The following is a 26,569-nucleotide window of genomic DNA, read 5'->3' as shown; positions in this document are numbered from 1 at the left end:
TCACAGGTAAGGATGTTAATATCTCCTGGTTTCAAATTTTCATTTATCCTAAAGTCCCAACTCTGGTCTATTTTCTTCTTCCCCACTGATGGGTGATGACACACTCAGAAAAAGCTAAACTTGAGGAAGTTTCAGGCAACCTGTGACAAGTGAGTCACTTGTGTCAGTCCCATCTCTAAAATTTACTTGTGTGACTCTGGAAAATGTTCAACTGTGAGCTTCCGTCATATTTCACCAGATACGGACAGAAATGTATGTCAGGACAATTTGATAATTTAATTAAACATAATGAAGTGCCCTCCTACAACTATGACTTAAAGATGCTGACCTTCCACTATTGTTCCTGATCCTTTTCCTCTTTTACACTTTGTCACTTAGGTCATCTCTTCCTATAAATCCCACTCTCCCACCTCTCAAAGCTAAACTGAATCTGCACCCAAGTCTAGATCTCTTACTGCACAGCCAGCACATTCTTTCCTTTTTTTCAAGGTATTCCATTAGAATTCTGAAGTCTCACACAAGCTCACAAGTTAGTTAGTACTACCATCCAGCAAGATCTCTGTGACCTTTTATCTATAAGTCTTGCACTAAGGTTAAGTGATGGACACACTTTTCTGACACTCCATGAACTAGGCAAGGCTGTTGGCTACATTTATTTACAGAATACGAATACGCAGTTTGGGCATTATACTGCAGATGGAGAAAAGAGCTCATCCAGCTGGGAAAACAAGAGTTGGTAAGGGCAGAGCAGCATTCCAACACAGCCCACTCACTGTTGTCTGCTGTGAACAAGTCCTACCTCTGGACAAAGTAATCAAGCCTATTTAAAGTCTACCATGATGCAAAAAAAGCCCAGGGCCAGATGGTTTCAGCACTGAATTCTACCAGACCTTCAAAGAAGAGCTAACACCAATACTCTTCAAACTATTCCACAAGATAGAAACAGAAGGAACACTGCCAAACTCATTCTATGAAGCCACAGTCACCTTGGTGCCTAAACCTCACAAAGACCCAACAAAGAAAGAGAATTTCAGGCCAATCTCCCTTATGAACATTGATGCAAAAATACTCAACAAAATACTTGCAAACCGAATCCAAGAACACATCAAAGACATCATCCACTACGACCAAGTAGGCTTCATCCCAGGCATGCAGGGGTGGTTCAACATATGGAAATCCATCAATGTGATCCACCACATAAATAAACTGAAGGAGGAAAAACCACATGATCATCTCCTTAGATGCTGAAAAGGCATTTGACAAACCTATTTAAAATCAATAGAATTCTGACCCATGGATAGAGTGAATAGAAAAATCTATTAACATTGGAATACTTGCTATCTGAAAAAGATTTTAGCACCTACAGAAGCTACATCATGATGCCAAAAGTGTTAGATATATGTGTTTTCATATATCTGCTCATGAGTGGGAGGTATATTGTTTTCTGTTATAAAGACAGCCTAACACACACCCAACACACAAAGGGCATCACGACAGTCAATGTATTATCTTGAATCTTTACCAAAATTTCACTTTGAGGAAAAGACTGTTTCCTGAATTCCAGTTTTATATGGCTTCCATCTACTTTATGCTTTCACATTCTTTCTACCATCCATGCCCACTCAGCTTTTCTTTGTGTCTATCACAGCATGTTCTTGGGAGCCTTTTGTCTGCTAAGAAACATATGAATAATCATACTTGAATGTCGTTGACCTGCATTGACAGGAACCCTTGAAGTTGTTTCTCAGCTTCTTAACTGAGATCAGGTATTGAAGAAGCATTTGGCCTTTGGTGGCCTGCTGCTGTCTTTCTAGCAAAAAAGAGAGTTAGCTATGCATAATGCTTCCCAAGGTCTTGGCCACTTACAATATATATATGATTACTTTCATCCCTGTGGGACCGAGCTCATCAGTCAAACATTAAAAGATTCAGAACGACACATAAAAAGCAGATGTAAATAGAGGAAAGAATCCACACTTGAGACAATAAAAGGATTCCCCAGACTTTGGTTTATCTGGACATAATGGCGCGGGGGGGGGGGGGGGGGGGGAATACGGGACTACTATTAGCATTAGAAAGACTGTATTTTAAATGGAAACAGTAACAACAAAAACAAAGATAATTCAGCAGTGTCCTTGAACCTTTAACATTTAGTGAAACAATTCCAGTCTTTTCTCTTGGGTATTTGCAAGCAAAGTGCCAAAGAGAGGAGGCATGCTTTTTTCAAATCTACATTATGTCAGCAGTAAAGTCATTTTTTAATGACAAATACATACAGGGAATTAGGCAATGTGAACCCAAACTAATCCCTGATCTGATGGATCATTCTTTGAAGCATGCTGTCAGATGAGGGATTATTTCTTTTCTTCCCTGTGACAATAAAAAAGCCTTAGACACAGAATGCTACAAAGTCGCTTTATAAGAATTGCCCTGTAATTTACACAGAAGGTAAAGGACATATCACCACTGGAAGGTTTCTAAAGAATGGGCTCAACCTGACTAACAGCAGGACTAGTTTAGAGTGGCCTCAGGATCACAGGCTGCTGCCCCCCCCCCCCCCCCCGCCCCATCTATCCACTGGGTTCTTTAACTTCTCCCGGGAAGTCAAGGGTCCTCTAAAATTTCCATCCTAGCGTAACGTTCAGGACACTGTTCAAGACAGAAATTTGGAATGGCATCCCAAGAAAGGAAGTGATTGGTTAAAAGTCTAGAAAGAAAGTAGATAAAATTTCAAACAACTGCTAATGGTTTTGCTTGAAGGATTTCATCTTTTTAGATAAGTTTTTCTCTATTTCTATTTTTTCTCTTGTAGAGCATCTGTGTTGATCAAAACAGCTCTTAGAATGCCTTTTGTAGTGAAAAGGCTACTGTCTGGCAAGATCCAGACGGCTTTAGTAGGGAAATGGGAAATATAAGCACAAAGGTGGATATTTGAGCCCACTTTGTAGACGTTTTGGGAGTCTTTAATTTCTGGTTTATTTTGACACCTGTTATCCTAATATATTCAAAATTTTATGGCCCCAAACTAAATTTGTTTCTTAGGAAAGCAAAGGAAGCCAAGTGTTCCATCCCTGAGCAGACATAGTTAGACCCACCTGAGTAACTAAGGTAGTCTAACACACCCTATCCAATCAGGCCACGTAGAAGACTTGAATAGATGCACACATGTTTTTTCATAGCTCAGTTGACATCCCTGAGATGACAACTCTAAATCCTTATAATTACTGTTACTTTGATCCAACACCTAATGCCAGCACTGGTTTATCAGTCTCTGGAAAGGTGTAGAACATCTCATTCATATAGCACCATTTAACATACCCAGAAGGGCTCACATGGAGCAATGCCATCATTTTCTAGATTTAAAAAACAAACAAACAAACAAAAAATACCACCCTAATTGTTAAATCCCCTACCATCCCTCCTTCTTACTTTCTTCTAGTCTTTTAGAAACCCAATCCTAGGGCCGGAGAGCTTTCCTAGTGGTTAAGAGAACTTGATGCTCGTCCCGAGTGCCCAAGTTCAGCTCCCAGCAGCCACACGAAAGGACTCTGTCTGCATCTAACTATAGCTCAAGAGGGTCCCACATCTCTGTTCTCTGAGGATAATCATGTGCACATACTTACGCACACATGTGCACATATGCACTTCAATGCACACACAAACACACACACCCATATTCATAATTTTAAATGATAAAAAATTTCTAAAAAATAAACACAACAAGCCAGGTGTGGTGGCACATGTAATCCCAGCATTTGGGGATGCAGAGGCAGGTAGATCTCTGTGAGTTAGAGGTCAGCCTGGTCTGCAGAAAACTCCTATCTTGAAAATAACCAAAAGTAAAAAATAAAAGAAAAATAAACAAAAAACAACAACAAAATTTTAGTCACTTTTAAACACGTTAGAGTTGTATTGCACTTAAATAAAACCATCCTCCATATTACAACTTTAATTCTAATTAAGATTTTCCTTTCCATTTCAAATCTCTCTCTTACTACACTCACCTCAAAACATTGATTTGTTTAGCGTTGAGGCTTCTAGAGTTGAAGCAAAAGAAATTCTTGCCTTTACAACAAGGTCCAGCTATGTATATCAGGATAAATGGCATATGGGCCAATGTCCTCATTGGTCATAATACAATCATTATGGGGTCTCTTTATTAATTCATTTACTAACAGATATTTATTAAGCACATTTGATCTGCTAAGTATATTAGTTACTTTTCTCTTTGCTATGAGAAAATGTCTGACAAAGGCAACTTAAAGTTCAACTTGGGACCACAGTTCATAGATTGGTACCATATTCAGAGAAAACCTTATCCCTCAGTTAATTCCCTCTGGAAATACACTCACTGACAGATACACTCAAAGATATGTCTCCCTGATTCTCTAGGGAATATCTTAATATAATAAATTACCAATGAAAAGTAAACATCCCACAATGACACAACCCCTTATAAAGCGTTTGGGGCTAGTATAGATAGCTACATGCTACATTAAAATTGGTTACCTCTACAAAAGACATCGTGTTTTCACACACCATAAAATTTTAACTTTGGGAGAAACATATTATGAGGAAGGTTTCAACATGATTAACTCCCCCATTGCAATATGGTCTCTAGGCTCACAGCCTGCTTTCTCATTTCCTACCCTTACACCCATATATCAGGTGCTCTACTGGGTTTGTAGTGTTACCATCCCCCCAAAACAATTAACTCCCTTTATGGCTACCTCCACTCAGACTGCTTACTCCCCGGAGCATTTCCCTCCACATGTGCTTTGCCTGGAAACCTTGTTTTCCTTTGATAAGCATTTCACTTCCTTTTCTTTTTCACTCTTTAGGGGAAACACCAAGATACCTCCACTTGCTCCAACCCCACTCTCTTCAAAACATTATCTGTTTGGCTGTCCCACACTGTGACCTCATCCACTTTCTGCCTACCTCATTTCCTCACCCCTCAGACTTCAAGAAAGACTCAAAAGTGAGTGGTGTTTGTTTGTTTATTTCCCCACAGTGATCTTTTGATTTTTTAAAAAGATTTATTTATTTATTATGTATACACAGATCTCATTACACACCAGATCTCCTTATATGTGGCTGTGAGCCGCCATGGGGTTGCTGGGAATTGAACTCAGGACTTTTGGAAGTACAGACAGTGCTCTTAACCTTTGAGCCATCTCTCTCTCCAGCCTCCCCTCCCTCCAGTGCTCTATTTGATCTGAGTAGTGCAGTTTAAGGTTTGGTGCTCATCATAAAGCCACAGGTAAATTTTTCAGAACAGCACAGGTAACCTCAGACTAAAGCAAACAATTCAACATTCATCCCAAAGAAGTTGGAGATGCTGGTGTCTGAATTGTTGCTTAGACATGATCTTTGCCTCTCATACATTTAAGCCAGAAGTTTCTGTAATGAATCGATTGTTCATACTGAGCCTCAAGAGGTAAGAAGCCAACAACTGCCTAGGATTCAACATCAAGTATTATTTAGGAACTGAGAAAAGAAGACAGATGAATCTCCCTGGAGAAAGCCTGCAGATCTCAGGGCAGGAAATACCAGAGAGTTGATTCAGAATGGCAGCTGAAATGCCGATTGTGGGACCTGTCACTTTCACAGGGGTTATTACACCTTTGAGGGAAGCATCTTTCTGAGATCCCAGGGTGAACCCCGGCTCCTGGCCTCTGTAAGATGGAAACACAGGTGGACTTACATAGTTCCTAAGTATTCCGGGTCCTCGGGGGCTTTTCAGTGAAAACCCTTAACAGTGGTTCGCAGACACAAGTGGGCATCAGCATTGGCCACCAGGGTACCATCCGAACGCTAACCACAGAAGACTTTGTTTGGAGTGGTTTAAATTTGCATTTCTAAGACCCTCAAGTGAAAGTGAGTAGTGCTGTGCAGATGGCCACACGCCTGTGATCACTGCCATAAGCTACACGAGACATGTCCTACTTATGAATTAAGCCTTCTGTGTGTCCCACCTAACCCTTTCTCACTGGTAGAAATGGCTGACAATGCAGGAAGGTAGCAAAAATTTCACTTAACAATTACAAAAGCCAGGTGCAGAGGAAAACCCTGATAATTCCCTTCTGAGAGAGACCAAAAGAGGAGGAGTGAGAGGTTTAGGTTGTTGTATATGTGATTCCAGGTCTGTGTTAAAAAAAAAAAAAAAAAAATTAAAGTACAACAGAAAAAAAAACAAACCTGAAAATTTGTTAGCAGCAACCTTTGAGATCCTATGATAAAAAATATCAAAATATAGCTACTGATAGTGATAAATGGAGATGCCACATCCATATGAGAAGAAATTTCTATAGAAAACACCAACAATGCTCTAAAACACTGTGTTTTCCCTTGGTTAATACCCAACAATTACTTGTCTACAAATGTTAGACCAGCTCCATAGAGCCTTTCTCTTAGCTTTCCCTCCCTCTGACTAACCCCCCCTGGGGGGGCATCTCCAGCTTCTGGAGACCTGCATCATGCACACCCTTCTATTCTGACTCAAGATGTTCCTTCTAGAGACCACGTTTGAGATGCTGTGGTTGGGACTATGAAATCCTTTCTTCAAGTCTCAGCCAACCAGAGTGGATAAAAGAGCAGCTCTCTGAATGTTCTTTGATAAGATACAAGCTCTCTGATTAAGATACAAGACAAAATATGCATTCACACAAAGCAGAATAACAACTGGTTAAAGCAATATCATGGAACCATTTATCTGAGGGGAGAACCAACTACATGCCAGGAAGCCAGAACTCAACATAGACCAATGGAGTGGAATGACTGATATTAAATGACCACATCAACAAAGAAAATAATAGACACAAAGGCATAGATTAACATGATTTTCTTCTAAGAAAGTTCAACTATTTTTTTCCAAGACAAGTTCTCTTTGTGTATAGCCTTGGCTCTCCTGGACTCACTTTGTAGACCAGGCTAGCCCCAAACTCACAGAGATCCACCTACCTCTGCCTCTCCCAAGTCCTGGGATTATAGGCATATGCTACCATGCCAGGATAGAAAGTTGAATTTAAATTTTAAAAATTTGCTCTTTACAAAGCAGTTTGTGTACTCAATAAATCCTTGCTACAGCCTTAGAAGAGAGATCTCTTTAGAATCTGCGCATTATTCAATGACACTGGATGAATAAGGCTTTCTAGAAAGTTCCAGAAAGCAGAACTAAGTCATAAGACTTCATCGAGTTACATTCTGCATACAAATTAGCCTACTCCATAAATGAACACCCTGATAGGTTATCCAATTCCAAGTAGTTAGCTCTACATACATGAATATGTAAGCAACACTCAATGGACTTGGTAGTTTTTCTCTGTCAGACTGTCTGTATATAAATTATCAATAATCAAAGTTAGGAGGCCATAAATTTAAGAGGTGGTGATACAGGTGAAATTGGAAGTCAGGAGAGAAGAGAGTAGATATTATGTAAAGACAAAATGCATGTATGAAATTCTCCAAAATAAATTTTAAAAATGCCTGGGAAAGAAACAAGGTTTAAGGCCAACTAATTTGGGGACATTCATAATTCATAGGGAAGACTCTGTTTCTTTGTTATTTAAATGGTCATTATGCAAATCACTTTCTAACACAGTTACTCTGAGCATAAATGAGTTAGAATATGGGAAGCTCTTACAACATTAGGATGTGTGTGGATTTTAGACATTATTAGTAGATTTTTATATTTTTGCTTATGAGCCCAATTGTTCACGCGCTGCCTGGCATGACTGTTCTCCGGTCTGCACAGGTTTCTTTCTCCCCTAATTGCCTCCATATGTTACAACATTAATCACATCATTTTACAGTGAACTATATAGTTTATATAAGAAAGCTACTGTTTGCTTCATGAATGATTTTTTTAACTTCCAAGTTTTAATATTCCTAAGGAATAAATCCTCTGCAACATTCATTCTACCACCTTAATTCTGCCTAATGTTATGTAGCCATATATGATTGTTTTGTATATATGCATGCATATACATACAGCATACATGCAAATGTTTGTGTGTGTGTGCACGTGAGCACCAACATCCTAATTTTCTCTTCTATTTTTATTTATATAATTGCCATCTGGTAGAAGCTGAGTCCCAGGCTCCCCATATCTTCTGTATAACTTCAGACCATTGCTAGTTACTGCAGCTTCAACACTTTCAACACTGAAATTGACAACAAATCTGTATTAGGGTCAGGAATGGTGGCATAGTTTTCGTGTTGAAAGATCCCCAAAGGCTCATGTGCTGAAGGTTGGACCACAACGCGACAGTGTTTAGTGATGTGGCCTTTAAGTGGTGATTGGATTATCAGGTTCTGACCTCATTAGTGTATTATTCCATTTCTAGATTCTGCGCACAATGAGCCAGTACAGGAGGCCCGACTGAAGGACCATTGACAGCCGCCCTTGAAGAATTTGCATTGTGCCAGCCATTTATTATCCCTCTTTTTATTTCACTTTTTAAATATTAGTTACAGTTCATTAACCTTGTGTCCCAGCTGTAGCCAGCGCCCTCATTCCCTCCCAATCCCACTCTTCCCCTCATCTCTTCCCTGCTCCTCTCCAAGTCCACAGAGAGGGGAGGTCTCCTCCCCTTCCATCTGACCCTAGCTTATCAGGTTTTTTTCAGGACTGGCTGCCATGTCTCTTTGACTTCCCCCCGCCACCCCCCAGAAGGAGGAGCAGCCTTGCTGTCCCTCTCTTTTTTATTTGCTCCTGGACTCTGTGAGTTGAGCAGTTTTCTCCATCACATGACCTACACTATGATGCTCTGCCTTGCTGTGGACCTAAAGGCAATGGAGTTGGCCAACAATGGACTAAAGCCTCTAGAACCTTCGTCTTTTCAGATTATCTGTTCTCAGATACCTCATCACAGCAACACAAAACTGAGTGACACAGAATGATTGACAGTATAGACCTGATAGGTAATTTGAAATCCTATTAGCCTGCTATCAGATACCTGGGTTTAGTTCCAAAGTTCAACAACATACAGGCATGCACTTTCAGCCCATTTGTCCAGGTGACTGTTGAGCCTTGGGTATGGCAGGCTCTATACCAGTGCCATGTGTGAAGTGTTTATCACTGAAGTGAGGATGAGCATTTGTCTTCCTAGAAGTCTCTATAACACATCCTGTCTGCTCGCCATGCTCAGGGGGTCCAGCTTTATACATATATGGCTGGACTTGCAAAAGAATAGCAAGCTCTCAGAGCTTCTGCCAGGGCTCATTCTCATCTAGGTCATCAAGGGTAGCCAACTCCACTGTGAGATTTTTTTGAGGGTACGTAGATAGCCATGAATAAGTGAGGAACATGTTCTCAGCTTCTCTATCTGGGTCCTGGTGACACTGGTCCATCCCATATCTACAATTACTCACTTGGTCTCTGGTTGACCTGAAAATAATTATAACTTCTAACTTGCAAGGAAATGCATTAACACCAATGAATAACTAAGATGTGTTAACAAAGATTTTTATTAAGAAATTCCATCACAACCTTCCCTTGTTGTTTTGTTATTTATTGTTACTTTGTATAGTTTTAAAAGTTAACAGTGAACAAACAACACCCAGTCATTTAAAGCACCATTTTAATGAGTGCAAATGATGAAGATCAACTTGTTGTCCATTATATGGTGACAGCAGGTGCACAGCTGCCCACGTGATTGCACTGTCTGCTGTGACCAGGAAGCAGAACATAGTGGAGCTGCACTCTACAGTGAGCTGGGGAGAAAATAGTAACAGGAGGCTAACAGCTGCCTAGTGTTGGCAGAATAACTGTGCTTTCTCCAGTGCCTCTCAATTAAATAAATTTTTATGCATTCTGAAAATTTCTACTTAATTACTATTAGGCTTTTCAACATGCTTTAACTTAATATAGATATAGAGAACTACAAAATACTGTGGAGATGAAAACCTGATTAATAACAAAGACTTAGCTGGTAAACTCTGATATAAATAAATAACTATGGGTCCACATAAACCATTCTCATTAAAGGAGAAAATCTACAACAATGGCTTTACATGATAACTGAGCATTTTTTTTCTAGTCAATTGGAGATATTTTTAAAGAGCACTGTGATTCAGATCCCTTGTAAAACCAACTGACAGTGATTTTCTGGATTATATTGCTAAATCATGAATATTTGTAAAAGGGACCTGAGATCTCCTGTGGACTAGTTTGGCAATTCTAGGTTTGGAGGGTGGGGGAGAGATTTGATTGTGACTTTGGCCAGTAGAAACTGCGGTGCAGGACAACAAGAAAGAAAGAAAGAAAGAAAGAAAGAAAGAAAGAAAGAAAGAAAGAAAAAGAAAGAAAGAAAGAAAGAAAGAAAGTTCACTGAGGAAGAACTGGAGTATCCATGTAAAGCATGAAAAACACCAAAAGAAAAGAAAAGTCCATATGCAGGATTTGGCATGGTGACAGCCTGACATGAGGGAGAAGGGAATGAAGTGAATCTTTCAAAATATCTAAAGTACTGTTTATCCTTTCTGGAAGCCATCGTCAAGCATACAGTGTTTCACCTCAATTCTTGATGACACAGATCACTATCCACTAAGCATGGATAGAAAAGGCAGTGGTTCAGCAATACAGTATTTGGCTTGAAAGCATGAGGAACTGAGTTCAGATCCCTAGTGCACATGTAAAATTCTGGCATAGTGATATATTTCCATAACCCCAAAGCTGGAGGAGACAGAGATGGAAGGATCCCTGATGCTCGTTGGCCAACCAGATAGTTGCATTGCTCTGGGTTCGGTGAAAAATCCTAACACTAAGATAAAAGCAGTCACAGAAAACACCCAGACATTGATGTCTGTCCTCTGCACACCTGCATGTACAAAGGTACACATCTGCATGCATACATGCATATATCCACATCTCCACACATGCACATACACCTATCGACAGCTCCACACCACACACATACACACAAGCAGCTGCTTACAACTTCCACACCGCATTGAGAATAACTGACCCTTACTACTTCATCTAAACAAAGTGCCACAGCAGACGACTGCCACCTTCTAACTAAACACAGGGTGTTTCTGTGTCCTAGTGTCACGGCAACATTGTACAAATGAACAAAAGATCAACTGCTACCAATGAGTCTCTTGTGTATGGTGACTCTGCCTCTACAATGGCTGGTATCACTGATTTCTTGGATCATGTAATCTGCTTTGGGAAAAGAGGCAAGTATTGAATATTTTAATAGATAAAAATAAATCCTGCTATTCTTTATTGTGTGAACATTGTAGAGTTTCTGATGAAGTGAATATAGCAGGTGTTATTATCACCGTCTCACAAAGAAAAACAGCACAGAATGATGAGACTATTCTTCTAATGGCCTAAATGGGCACATTTTTAGATTCTAATGCTTGTATTCCTATCATTATCTGGGAGGGAAAGCATATCTGAGTCCATTTTGCAAAGCCACCTCTTTATTTTAAAGGCTGTTTTAGGAACTGCATACTCTCTTAAATGTAAGCATTAGTGTTTTGTGCTATTTAGGGCTTATTCGGGCATGATAATTTTCACTGCCACGAAGCTCTGTTATTGTGACTCAAAGTTTTCAGTTCATAAATCCCTCAAGAATAGACATCTCCACTTGCTCACAGTTACATCCCCAGAAGGTGTAATGCAGGGTGGGTACAACAGGGGCTCTCATTGGCTTTCTTTTCTGAAATGTCTCAGGTGGTTTTATAGAATCTAACCTCCTTTGCCCTGCAGAACTGTCTATAGACCTTGCTATGTCAAGTCAAGTAAAAAACAGAGATGACCTCATATTTTAAATCTCTGTTCTTTCAATCATTTGACACAGCTGTATTGAATACTGATTTTTCTAGATGCTTTGAGTACAGTATTGAAAGATAGACAAGGTCTCTGCCTCCTAAGAACATACATGTTTGAGACAAGAGACTATTAGAAATATGTTTGTGCATGTGCTAAAGAGTACCTAAGATACAAATATATAATATAATAGAGTGCTTGAGGAAGTTAAAATACAGAGTATTTAATAGTAGTCAAACTGGCTTTGAGCAAAGAAGAACATTTCATATGACATCTGACTTCATGCAGCTTTGTCAAGTGCATTAGCAGACAGTAGAGATACATACTGGGAACCAGGAGCCACTCACATGTTTAAGGCCTGGAAAGGCTAGCACACAGAGGATATAAAGCAAGGAAGTCAGTAGGGATAATGACAACTAACAGCTTGGCAACATTGAGAAGGTTAGAAAGTTGCCCATAGAGATGGCGGCATTAAAATACAATTGAACAGGAAAGCAGAATACCCCAATCTACACATTTTCTTGTCCAGGAAAACTTCAGTGTCAACCAAGTTGTTATCAGTTACCTAAGAAATATTTAGTGATTGCTAGAATCACATCATCATGTTTCTTGAAAAGTGACAAAAAGAAAAATAACTCAGATTAACAATTAAACTTTGAGTGCTGTGTATGAATACTTCCAACCTTGTGAGAAAAGTCCACACCACTGAAAGGGCCCTGTGCAGAGTGCAAAGTGACTTCTAGGTGTCTGCATTTAAGCTCTACTTTTTAATTCTAAACCTAGCACTATTTCCACTTGTCATCTGCTTCTCTAAGTGCCAAAAACTTTAGCCCGTCACCATGCTTTTACGGAGAAAGAACTAGGAGAAAGATCTAAACGCTCTCAGCACACCAGAGCCAGACTGTTCCTCTGACTGTTCTACTTTGGTACAAAATTCCCAACATGCCATCCTCTACAGTTCCTGGCCTAATTTCTAAATTGGAGGGGAAGAAAATTTGAAAACAGAGGAACTTAACCAGTGAGTGGTCACATGGAGTTGCAAAGCGAATCAACCCCTTGCAAAGATCCAGGTACAGGGGTTGGCTGAGAGCTGCTTACCAATGCAGGACTCCCCGGACAGTGAATAGGTCCCATCGTCATGGAAACCGCTTCTGCACTCACAGTGGTACCACCCTGGCAGGTTAACGCAGCGGGAGTGGTTGTGGCATTCAACGAATCCCTCTGCACACTCATCAATATCTGCCTCAGAGAAAAACACAAGCCCACCAGGACATTAGCGACTTTTTATACTGACCTTTCAGTAAATAAGTCAAACATGCCTATGTCTACATATGTTAACATCTCAATTATAATTGATGCAACATCTAAAGTAAAGATCTTAGAAAATCCAATGTAATACCCCAGAATCCAGAAATGTTGAAAGATTCACTCGCTGGTAATATCTCACATAAAATAATCAAAATTTAAATGGACAAAACAGCTATTGGATAAGCATGGCTGTTCTCAGACTCAGTGTTCCTAAATTAGTAATGCCAGATAATGTTGCATGTTGTTTGAAGACACGTAAGAACAGATGAGTTCAGAAAATCCCATATTAAGAATGGTCTAACTGACCTTTTACAATCCCTTAGATATTTACACATAACTACATGTATAATTTTACATACACACACACATGCACATGCACACACACAAATTGTAGAATGAGAAAACTTGAAAATTAATTAATTTAAAAAACCAGATGGTTGTCTTTATATACTGAGAGGTGGACAGGGTACCAAAGCAGGGTTCTGCTCCTGTAGAGTCCAGAGGGATAGATGATATATTGAGACTCTGGGAAACTTTCAAAGACTTGTATAAAAATAATTTCCAGTCTCTGAAGAAAGAATTAGAAGAAGATATCAGAAGATGGAAAGATCTCCCATGCTCACGCTTGGCAGGATTAATATATTAAAAATAGCCATCTTACCAAAATCAATCTACAGATTCAATGCAATTCCCATCAAATTACTAACACAATTCTTTACAGACCTTGAAAGAAAAATTCTCATCATCATATGGAACAACAAGAAACCCAGAATTGCTAAAAAAAAATTCTCTGCAGTAAAAGATCTTCAGGAGGTATCTCCATCCCTGATTTCAAGCTGTACTATAGAGCAACAACACTAAAAACTGCATGGTACTGGCATAGAAATAAACTGGTGAATCAATGGAATCGAATAGAAGACCCTGACATAAATCCACACACTTATGGACAACCTGATTTTTTACAAAGATGCCAAACCCATTCAATGGAAAAAAAAGACAGCATCTTCAACAACTGGTGCTGGTCTAACTAGATGTCTACATGTAGAAAAATGCAAATAGATCCGTACTTATCACCCTGCACAAAACTAAAGTCCAAGTGGATCAAAGACCTCAACATAAAACAAGACACACTAAACTGCTTAGAAGAAAAAGTGGGGAAGAGGCTTGAACTCATTGGCACAGAAGACAACTTCCTGAACAGAACACCAACATCACAGGCTCTAAGAGAAACAATCAATAAATGGGACCTCATGAAACTGAAAAGTTTCTGTGAAGCAAAGGCACTGTCGTCAGAACAAAATGACAGCCTACAGATTGGGAAAGAATCTTCACCAACCCTATATCTGACAGAGGGCTAATATCCAGTATATATAAAGAACTAAAGAAGTTAAACAGCAAAGAATCAAGTAATCCAATTAAAAATTGGAGTACAGAGCTAAACAGAGAATTCTCAATAAAGGAATATCGAATGGCAGAGAAACACTTAAAGAAATGCTCAACCTCATTAGCCATCAGGGAAATGCAAATCAAAACAACCCTAAGATTTCACCTTACACGCATCAGAATGGCTAAGATCAAAAACTCAAGTGACAACACATGCTGGAGAGGTTGTGAAGAAAGGGGAACCCTTCTCCACTGCTGGTGGGAATGTAAACTTACACAACCACTCTGGAAAGCAATCTGGCCCTTTCTCAGACAACTAGGAATAGCGCTTCCTCAAGATACAGCTATACCAATCCTAGGCATATATCCAAAAGTGTCTCCAGTACAAAATAAGGACATTTGCTCAACCATGTTTGTAGCAGCCTTATTTGTAATAGCCAGAAGCTGGAAATAGCCCAGATGCCCCTTAGTGGAGGAATGGATATACAAATTGTGGTATATCTACACAGTAGAATATTATTCAGCAATAAAAAACAAGGAAATTATGAAATTTGCAGGTAAATAGTGGGATCTGGTAAAGATCATCCTGCGTGAACTATCCCAGAGGCAGAAAGATGCACACGGTATATACTCACTCATATAGACATATAATATAGGATGAACCTACTAAAATCTGTACACCTAAAGAAACTAATCAAGAGGGAGGACTCTTGCTAAAAACTCTCAATTCCTATCCAGAAAGGCAAAGAGGATGGACATCAGAAGAAGGAGAAAAGAGGGAACAAGTCAGGAGCCTGACACAGAGGACCTCTGAAAGGCTCTGCCCTACAGACTATCAATGTAGATGTTAAGACTTATGGGCAACCTTTGGGCAGAGTACAGGGAATTTTAGGAAAGAAGTGGGAAACAGTAAGATCTGGAGAGGACAGGAACTCCACAAGGAGAGCAACAGAACCAAAGGACTATGCACGGACATAACCGAAGACCTCTGCACAGATGTAGCCCATGGAAGTGCAGTGTCCAAGTGGATTCCATTGTAATAGGAACAGGGACTGTCTCTGACATGAACTGATTGGCCTGCTCTTTAATTACCTCCCCCTAAGGGGGAAGCAGAATTACCAGGCCATAGAAGAAGACAATGCACCAACTCCTGATGAGACCTAATTGACTAGGATCAGAAGGAAGGAAAGAAAGACCTCCCCTGTATGTGGACTGGGGAGGGGCATGCATTCAGAGGGTGGAGGAAGGGAGGGATTGGGATGATAGAGGGTAGGAAATACAGGGGTGATACAAAGTGAATAAAGTGTAATTAATAAAGAATTAAAAAAAATAACTCCACGAAGCTGGGCATGGTACCCATGCCTTTAATCCCAGCACTTAGGAGGAAAATTCAGGCCAATCTCTGTCTATTGAGGTCAGTTCGGTCTCCACAGTGAGTTTTATATCAGCCAGGGCAACATGACCTGTTTTAATGATGATGATGATAATGATGATGATGAGGACGATGATGATAACGATAATGATTCACTTCCAGTTTAAATTCAATGGGAAAATTCTAGAAGCAGGATAAATGATGTGTAAATACTTGTTTTGATTTCTAAAATAAAATGATGTGACTAATAAGGTATTTTATAGCCTTACAGTAATCAAACTATCAGTGAACCCAAGTGAGCTAGTAGGCAACTTGATCCCATCTAGAGATCAGTCCCTGAGAAAAAGGTCTCAATTCAGAGATTGCCCAATAATATTGGACAGTGGGTATGTCTATAGGGGACTGTCTTGATTACCAATTAATATAGGCAGCACCATTCATAGGCAGGTGGTCCTGGGCTATGTAAGAAAGCCACCTAAAACATGCCTGAGAATGAACCAATGAATGTGCCATCAAGTAGTTTCCTTCCATGATTTTTGCTTCAAATTCCACCTGACTTTCCTCAATGGCAGACTGTTACCTGGAAGTGTAAACAACATAAGCCATGTTCCTCCACAAGCAGCTTTTGGTTAGAGTGTTTTATCACAGCAACAGAATGCAGGCCAGGACAAACATGGACTTTCACAGGCAATGAGGATGCTAAGAAAAGATTCAGAAACATCCCCCCAGGATGCTGGAGGACCTCTGGTTTCCTCTGGAAACAAGAAAACAATGACAGCTCCCTTGTCTTGGAGCTCACTTCCCACAGCAGATTCTGGGAGTATGCAAAGAATAACTAGAGCCCATGCAGAGGAACAAGGTGATAAAACTGCATCTATACAGTCTCAGAGAAAAATTAGTTAAAGTTAGAAATCCACAGGTCCAAAGACAGAAAACATTCAGAGGGTTTTGTCAGCCACACTGGGTCTTCACAAATTATAAATGATTATTCTCCCCAAGCTGAGCCAGGGCTGCCTTTGTCTGTGGAGACTTTATTTTTATTTTCCAGTCAGCACTTGCTGCTGGCAAACAAGCAAGACAGATGCTGTGGGGAGTGCGGTCTCCACGAGTGTACTGTGGAATCCAGCTTTCTTGCTGGAGGAATTCTGGAAAATTATGGTGAGCATAGCTAGCTGTCAGCCTGTCAGTCATCCAAAAGAAAACGGACAAAAGTGTGCTTTTTTTTCCTTCCACTAGCAAGACCCAGGATTTTTCTAAATCTCAGTTTAATCCAGCATAGATATGAAAAGGTGAGAAAGGGGTTAAAAAAACAACAGCAACAGATGCTGGGAGATATTCCAGACTGGAACTCATAGTATTTATATCCATGGAAGCTACACAAACTAACACTATTGTCAATGTTGCTTTCCTGAACCATGGTGAAAAATCTGCATCAGTCACATTGTCATCATCATATCAGGGAGCTCAGAAAGGATGGTTTATGCAAAGACAGTGCACTTACGCAATCCTCTGAGTAATTTTTCAATTAGCAACAATTTATTATTTATCTTATTTAATTTATTTTTATTTTTTAATTCTTTATTAATTATACTTTATTTACTTTGTACCCCCCTGTGGTTTCCTCCCTTCCTCCCCCTCTCCCGCACGCATGCCCCTCCCCAACTCCACTGATAGGGGAGGTCTTCTTTTCCTTCCTTCTGATCCTAGTCATTTAGGTCTCATCAGGAGTGGCTGCAGTGTCTTCTTCTGTGGCCTGGTAATGCTGCTTCCCCCTTAGGGGGAGGTAATTAAAGAGCAGGCCATCTTTCTCTAGCATACATTTCCCTTTGTACCAGTCACTCAAATACCAATATCCCAAGAATGGGGTTGGGGAGAATCTCATTTAGGCTCACATTCTTTCTTAGCAAGTGAATGATAAACACTGGGAAAGTATTTAATGAGAGTATGTAGGAGCAAATGAATGAAACATATAACATTAGTACCATGAATAAACAGAATGAGCAGGTGCCACAGTATAGATGGGGAGTACTACATGATTGCTTCTGTTTGTAAATTACCAGACAGGAGGCCAATTCATAAATCTGAATAAAGTGGGGTTACTTTAAGGCTCATAAATTATTTAACTCTGACAGTTTATACATAGTCTTTGATTAATAGTTTGTTCCTTTTCTAACCTTTAGGTAATTAAAGGGAACAAAATAGGAAACCAAAAGCGCTATAAATACCATCAATGAGCTATAAATACCATCATTCTGAATTAGGGCTTTTATTGACACTAAAAAGCGGATGATTAGCCAAGGATTTTTTCATGTCCTAAGCAATGTATCGAATATTGCTAGGGATATACGATAGGGAACCCTATTGAAAGCCTTTTATGAATAATTGCTAACCCATGCTATTGCACCCTCTGCAGGTGGGGAGCACACATGTGTGGCAAGCTCATAATACTGCTTATCCCTTCTCTGCAGTAACTGCAGTGCACAGTGCAGCCACGACAGGTCCAAATAGAGAAGACGCGCAGAGGGGTACAGCCACCCCGGCTCCCGCTCTTTTGATTTGGCTGTTCTCTTCCTTCAGGTCTCTCTATTGAAATTCTTAAGTGAGAATATACGCAGTCAATAATGTTTTCTTGGACCCTTTCTTTTCCTTCCTTCTTATTCCCTCTTCTATCTTCTACTCCTCCTTCTACTGGAGATTAAACCCAGGTCCTTGTGCATGATGCACCAGCACTGTACATAACATCAAATATATTTTTGATCCTTAAATTTTTTTTATCAAAAAGAAAAGTTTGTATTTCATACTAATTGTTTGAAGCTTGTAGTATAATTGTGGCTCAATTTGCCGAACTGCAGCTCTCAACCTGTGAGTTGCAACCACTTTGGGGATTGCATCTATAGCATGCCAGATATTTACAGTACAGTTCATAAAGGTAGCAAAATTACAGTTATGAAGTAGCAGTAAAAATAATTTTGTGCTTGGGGGTCACTACAACATGAGGAGCTATATTAAAGGGTCAAAGCGTTAGGAGGGTTGAGAGCTACTGTGCTGGTGCATCATAGCTACCCTAAAAGCTCATATCATATGACTGAGTGGTTGAAATACTTTGTTTTCATTCGACATAAGGTCATTGGATGCCTAGTAAATGCTAAGCATAATACTAACTCTTCTTGGGAAGACAGAATTCCTGGCTTGTAGGAATAAAGCTTCATATTAAAAACACTCATAGGGAAAACTTCAATATTAAAAACACAGCTATCCCTAAGACTATATGCTTTAGAGATACATGGCTTAAAATTCCTGTGTGCTAACATACTAATTCATTACTTAGATTTTACAAAATCTTGTCTTCTGATTTGTAGGATAAAAACAATAAAGCAGAAAAACATAAGGCTGCTGAACAAGAAACTCTTAAAATACTTGTTTTTGTTCAATACTATCATTAAACTGTTGGGACAATATCAATACTAAAATGTAATAGACAGAATAAGTTGACTCTTCAAATAAAAAAAAAAAAAGCACCTAGACCAAGAACTGCAGGCAACAAAGGGATATTTAGAGCAGGAAGAAAGGACTACTCAGGGCAAAGCACACCAGTTCATTATCTAATACCAAGCGTTCAGCCACAAAAAGATATAGTCCAATAACATTATATGGATCAAGTAGGTTATTGTTATATATTTATTAATATGCACACATACTTATATGTAACAACCTAGGAAGAACACGAATTTGACAGACAGAAAAGAAGTGTTAAAGAAAAGAAATAAAATGGAGAATGGTAATTATATTATAAGCTCAAGAAAAAAAAAGGATAGAAATATCAACTTGGAGTCAGGAAAACTATTTGGGAATAGAAAGATAAGAAGTCTGAATCTGGGCGAGAGATCCAAGATGGCGATGCCAGTTACACACTGTGTCTGATCAGCAGGGCAGCAAAGCCTGCACATCTACCAAGAGACTGAACTGTGGGCCCCAAAACACCAGAGCCTGGGTATTCCAGTCATGAGGAAACCCCACCAGGAAGTAAACAATGAAGTCTGACCTCAGGGCACCCAGTTTATCCCTGAAAATACTTTCTGGGTTCCTGCCGGCCCGGGGTCTCCAGGCCCTAGCCACACACCTGTGGCTATGCTCACCAGCCAGTGAGCACCTTTTGGGTACTGGAGCATGGAGATCCAACCTCAGACCTACAGATGCCTAGGAACCATGGGAACATCCCCAGAAGCTGCTCCAAAGCTCAACTTGTGTCCCTAAGAAGACCAACCAAACCTCTGGGCTCCCTGGTTCCTCAAGAGGGCTATGCCCAGCAAACACAGTATCTGAGCAACTGCAGCTCATTGACTTCAGAGCAAGACTCTGGGACTTCCCCTGGTGAGAGGAGAGGGCCTGGGCTACCAAGAAGTCCTGTTAGCCCACAGGATCATACACTTGAGGAGAGCTGCACCAATTTCCTGAGAACCACCCACTTGTAGTCAGTCAGAGACCATACCTAACAATCTGAGGGCTCCTTCTGGAACAACCAGCTTTCTGCCCAGGGCATTTCCTTTACCTCACCCCTACCCACCAGGCCTCCAGTAGGCACCAGAAACTAACAGCCAACTCCTGAGACAGCCAGATGGTAAAGGCCAGCCAGCATAAAAGCACAGTCCAAGAACAACCCAGATTGGTGGGTATGGTCTCTGACTGACTACTAGTGGGTGGTTCTCAGTAAATTGCTGCAACTCTCCTCATGTGTGTGATCTTGTGGGCTAACTGAAAACAGAACCAGGTGATTTTATAGAATTCTAACAGACCTTCAAAGAAGAGCTAACTTCAATAATCTTCAAACTATTCTGCAAAAATAGAAACAGAAGGAAACTACCAAACTCCTTCTATGAGGCAACAGTCACCATGATACGTCACAAACACCCAAAAAGTAAGAGAATATCAGACAAATAATCCTTATGAACATCACTGCAAAAATACTCAATAAAATACTCGCAAACTAAATCCAAGAACACTTCAAAGATACCATCCAACATGACCAAGTAGGCTTCAACCCAGGCAGTCAGGAGTGGTCCAATATACAGAAATCCACCAACGTAATCCACCATATAAACAAACTGAAGAAGAAAAAAACCACATGATAATCTCCTTAGATGCCAAAAAAGCATTTGACAAAATCCAACCCCCATTCATGTTTAAAGTCTTGGAGAGATCAGGGTTACAAGGCACATACGTAAACACAGTAAAGACAATATACAGCAAGACTATAGCCAACATCAAACTAAATGGAGAGACACTTAAATCAATTCGACTGAAATCAGTGACAAGAAAAGGCTGCCCACTCTCAGCATATCTCTTCAATATAGTATCTGAAGTCATAGCTAGAGCAACAAGACAACTAAAGGAGATCAAGGGAATACAAATTGAAAAGGAAGAAGTAAAAGTGTCATTATTCCAGTGACCACAAAAACTCTACTAAGGAACTGTTACAGCTGATAAACCCTTTAGCAAAGTGTCTGGATACAAAACTAACTAAAAAAACAACAACAACAACAACAACAAAAGAAATCAGTTGCCCTCCTGTATACAAAAGTCAAATGGGTTGAGAAAGAAATTAGGGAAACAACACCCTTCACAACAGCCACAAAAATCATACAGTATCTTGTTGTAACTCTAACAGAGCAAGTGAAAGACTTATATTTAAAAAAGTTTAAGTCTCTGAGGAAATAAATTGAAGAAGATATCAAAAGATGGAAAGATCACCCATGCTCCTGGATCAATAGGATTAACACAGTGAAAGTGGCTATCCTACCAAAAGCAATCTACAGATTCAATGCATTTCCCATCAAAATACCAACACAATTCTTTACAGACCTTGAAAAAACAATTCTCAATTTCATATGGAAAGACAAAAAACCCAGAACAGCTAAAACAATCCTGTACAATAAAAGATCTTCTAGAGGTATCTCCATCCCTGATCTCAAGCTGTACTACAGAGCAACAGTAAGAAAAACTGCATAGTATTGGCATAGAAACAGATTGGTGGATCAATGGAATCTAATCAAAGACTTAGAAATAAACGCACACACCTGTGGAAACTTAATTTTTTACAAAGAAGTCAAAAGCCTCCAATGGAAGAAATAACATCTTCAACAAATGATGCTGGTCTAACTGGTTGTCTACATGTAGAAAATTGCAAATAGGCCCATATTTATCATCCTGCACAAAAGTAAAGTCCAAGTGTATCAAAGACCTTAACAAAAAAACCAGATACAATACATCTTTTAGAAAAAAAAAAAGTGGTGAAGAACATTGACCTCATTGACACAGGTGGCAACTTCCTGAACAGAGCACTAACAGCACAGGCTCTAAGATCAACAATCAATAAATGGGACCTCATGAAATTGAAAAGCCTCTGTAAAGCATAGGACACTGTCATCAGAAGAAAACAACAGCCTACAGACTGGGAAAAGATTTTCACCAACCCTCCATCTAACACAGGGCTAATATTCAGAATATATAAAGAATTCAAGAAGCTAAAAACCAACAAACCAACGTAATCCAATGAAAACATGGGTTACAGAGTTAAACAGAGAATTCTTAACAGAGGAATATCAACTGGCAGAGAAATACTTAAAGAAATGCTCAATGGCCTTAGTCATCTGAGAAATGCAAATCAAAATGACCACCTCACATCCATCAGAATGGCTAAATTTAAAAACTCAAAGGATGACACATGCTAGAGAGGTTGTGGAGAAAGGAGAACCCTCCTCCATTGCTGGTGGGAATGTAAACTTGTACAACCACTTTGGAAATCAATCTGCTACTTTCTCAGAACATTAGGAATAATGATACATCAAGATCCAATTATACCATTCCTGGACATATTTCTGAAAGTTGCTAAACCATACATTAAGGGCATTTGCTCAACTATGTTCATAGCAGCATTATTCATAATAGCCAGAATCTAGAAACAACCTATATGTCCCTCCACTGAAGAATGGATGCAGAAATTGTCCTACATTTACACAATGGAATACTACTCAGCAGTTAAAAACAAGGAAATCACAAAATTTGCAGGCAAATGGTGGGAACTAGAAAAGACCATCCTGAGTGAGGGAACCCAGACAGACACATATGGTATATTTTCACTTATAAGTGGATATTAGCCAAATAATATAGGATAAACATACTAAAATTTACAGTCCTAAAGATGCTAAACAACAAAGAGGACCTTATGGAAATGGCTGAAACCTAACTCAGAAGGGCAAACAGGATAGACATTGCAAGTAAGAGAACACAAGGAACAGGACAGGAACCTTCCACGGTGTACCTCTGAAAGACTCTTCCCAGCAACGGTATGGAAGGAGATACTGAGTCTCATAAGCAAACTTTGGGCAGAGTGAAGGAAACATTATGGAAGAAGCGGGAGAGAGAAAGACCTGGAAGGGACAGGAACCCAGGTGGCCCAGCAGAGACTGACACTTCAACCAAGGACCATGCTTGGAGCATATCTAGACCTCCTACTCATATTCCAAATGGGTTCCCTAGTAAGGGGGGGCAGGGGCTGTCTCTGAAATGAACTCATGATCAGCTTCCCCTGGGAGGTGCAGCCTTGCCAGGCCACAGAGGAAGATAGAGGGGCTACACCCGGGATACAAAGTAAATAAATTGTAATCAATAATTTTTTAAAAGAAATATGGAAAAAAAGATATTAGAAGATGGAAAGATCAGGGAAATGCAAATCAAGACAACTCTGTGATTCTATCTCCCACCCATCAGAATGGGTAAGATCAAAACTCAAGTGAGAACACATGCTGGAGAGGATGTGGAGAAAAGGAAACATTCCTCCATTGCTGGTGGAAGTGAAAACATGCACAGCCACTTTGTAAGTCAGTCTGGAGCTTTATCAGAAGATTGGAAATAGCTCCACCTCAAAACCCAGCTACATCACCCCTGGGCATTTACCCAAAAGATGCTCTACCACGCAACAAAGTCCTTTACTCAACTACGTTCATAAAAACTTTATTCGTAATAGCCAGAATCTGGAAACAACCTAGATGTCCCTCATGAAAGAATGAATACAGAAATCGTGGCACATTTACATAATGGAATACTACTCAGCTATTAAAAACAAGGAAATCATGAAATTCACAGGATAGAACTAGAAAAGATCATCCTGAGTGAAGTAACCCAGAACCAGAAAGAGATGCATAGTATATACTTATAAGCAGATAGCAGCCATGTAATATAGGGTAAACATAGTAAAAAGTACAGACCTAAAGAAGCTAAATAACAAGGAGAACCCCAGGGAGGATGCTTAATTCTCATTCAGAGTGGAAGACAGGATAGACACTAGATATGGTGGAAGAGAGGGAACAGGCTGGAAGCCTACAATAAAGGTCCTCTGAAAGGCTCTACCCAACAGAGGATTGAAGCAGAATCAGAGACTCACAGCCAAAGTTTGGGCAGAGAGCAGGGAATTTTGTGGAAGAATGGGAGGATAGAAGGACCTGGAGGGGATAGGAACTCCACAAGGAGACCAACAGAGCCAAAATATCTGGGCCCAAAAGGTCTGCAGAGACTGATGCACCAACCAAGGACCATGCTTGGAAAGGACCTAGACTCCCTGCTCAGATGCAGCCCTTATGCAGCTCAATCTCCATGAGTTCCCAAAAAGGGGAGCAGGAGCTGTCTCTACCATGATCTAGGTTGCCTGCTCCTTAATAACTTCCCCCTGGTGGTGTGGCCTTGCCAGAACACAGAGGAAGAGGATCCAGGCAGTTCTGATGAGACTTGATAAGCTAGGATGAGATGTCATGGGAGGTCTCCCCTTTCAGTGGACTAGAGGAAGAGGGGGGAGCGAAGGATGGTGGGAGTAGGAGGAGATAAGGGAGGAGGCTACAATCAGGATATGAAATGAATATTTTTTTTTTTAAAGAGAAAACTCTGGATCTTAAAGGTATTTGTTTGTATCTTGAGCAATTACATTATAAAATATTGAATAGGCCCTAAAATTTGAATCCTCTCAATGTTATATAAATCTAAAAAAGTAAAGTTTGCAAGTTCAAATTGCTACAGCATATCAAACTAAAACTCAGCAGTTGTCTAGTGTTTCCTGGATGCCTGCATTACACTGAACATAGATTGCAGAAACAAGATTTCCCAACTACTTTTTGGGTCCCAGTGACTTGTCTTGAGTACTTCATTTGCAAGTAGTAAATCTGCCTGACTAATATAAGGGATGTTATTCTAATATAGCCTGGAAACATGCCTCATGGTGTCCTCAATGCTATTTTCACCTGCTCTTTGGAGGCCGCTGTCTAGGGAAACATTAATAGTCACATGTTGAAAATGGCAGAACCTTTGTCTCTGGAACAGCTTATTTCTATAGACATGTAACTATGAAGTGCTATTTATAAGATTAGGAAGCTTGGGGTAGTGGTGTTTTCTTTATTTCCAGCACTTGAGAGACTGAGGCAAGCAGATCTCTATGAGTTTGAGGCCATCCCGGCCTAAATAGCAATTTCCAGGACATCAGGGCTACATAGAAAGACCCTGTCTCTAAGCAAACAAAACAAACAAAATACACTAGTGTGATAATTGATCCATTACACAGGGTGGGAGTACTCCCTGTTGCATCCAGCCTTTCACAACTGTTTTAATACAGCCTTTGTTGTACTAAAATGGACGACTTTTCATATTAGAACTCATGCAAACTCATTCTACAAAGAAGTAAGAAAGCTCTGGGAGTACATGTTTGGTGCTGAAAGTCACTGTAATAAAGGGCAAACCAGAACAGCTGCATGGTCAGACACACTTGAAACTGAGGTTGGTCCATTTGCTTCCTGGCTGTTTAACTCTGAACAAGAGATTTATTTATTTATTTATCTATCTATTTATCTATCTATTTATTTGTTTGTTCATTTATTTATTTATTTATCTATTTATTTATTTATTTATTTATTTGTTTATTTATTTATTTATTTATTTATTTATTTATTTATTTTGAGCATCCATTTTCCAGCTCCACTCCACAAAACTGAGCAGGCACTCACTAAAAGGGTAATAATGATTGTTCTCAAACTCTCAACCCCATTTAGCTCCTGAGGAATTACTGTCCACATCATGGCTTTCCAGTTTCTAAGTTCAATTATATGTGTGCTGTAATATTGCACTTAAGGCTCTTTGGCAACTTACTTTCTGACAAGATGGATGATCTGTGACCTGCATCAATGCCATTCATGACTCAACACCTGAAGGACAATTGATGGCTTAAGCAACCACTTTGAACATTAGTTGCTTTGCTAACCAAATTGCTATTAAACAACAACGAGTCTTACTTGACTCTCAAACAAAGCCAGAATAAGGGGTAAGCAGACTCAGAAAAGTTTCAGATCTTTATTTTTGTAAGTCTTAAGTAGCAACATCTTATGATTCATTAAACTAAAATCTGCTATGAATAAGAGTACCCATAGCAAGGGTGATATGGCTTTCTGCCGTTTGTTAGTCACTTCCTAAATGCCTTTATGCAAAACAGTTAGTCTCTTCCTGATTGTACCCTTCCAGCCTTATCCAGGGACCTTCTTTTGGTCTGTTTGTTCTTTAAACAATACTGCTAGTTTCCCCAACATTTCTCCTTTAGTCTGGTGACTCTTTGCAGTGGATGGATGGTAGATGGATGATGGATGGATGGAATGGAATGGAATGGAATGGAATGGAATGGAATGGAATGGAAT

At 39.8% G+C, this 26,569-nt stretch overlaps 1 protein-coding gene across 2 annotated transcripts in view; it reads right to left on the bottom strand.

Moving 5' to 3' along the window:
• Nell1 (neural EGFL like 1) overlaps positions 1-26,569 on the bottom strand; it is a 950,996-nt gene that overhangs the window by 46,229 nt on the left and 878,198 nt on the right. Inside the window, exon 16 of one of the 2 annotated variants that reach the window (XM_055608364.1) lies at positions 12,881-13,021. The exons of the other annotated variant lie outside the window; for it this stretch is intronic. Within the exon in view, the coding sequence (XP_055464339.1) occupies positions 12,881-13,021 (141 nt within the window). The remainder of the gene's footprint in view (positions 1-12,880; positions 13,022-26,569) is intronic. 2 annotated transcript variants of the gene reach the window in all.

The sequence above is a fragment of the Psammomys obesus genome, unplaced genomic scaffold, assembly GCF_907164565.1.
Source record: "Psammomys obesus unplaced genomic scaffold, mPsaObe1.curated_primary_1811, whole genome shotgun sequence".
In the NCBI taxonomy this organism is placed as follows: Eukaryota; Metazoa; Chordata; class Mammalia; order Rodentia; family Muridae; genus Psammomys; species Psammomys obesus.
The sequence above is the reverse complement of the archived record's forward strand: the minus strand, read 5'-3'. Positions and strand labels throughout refer to the sequence as shown.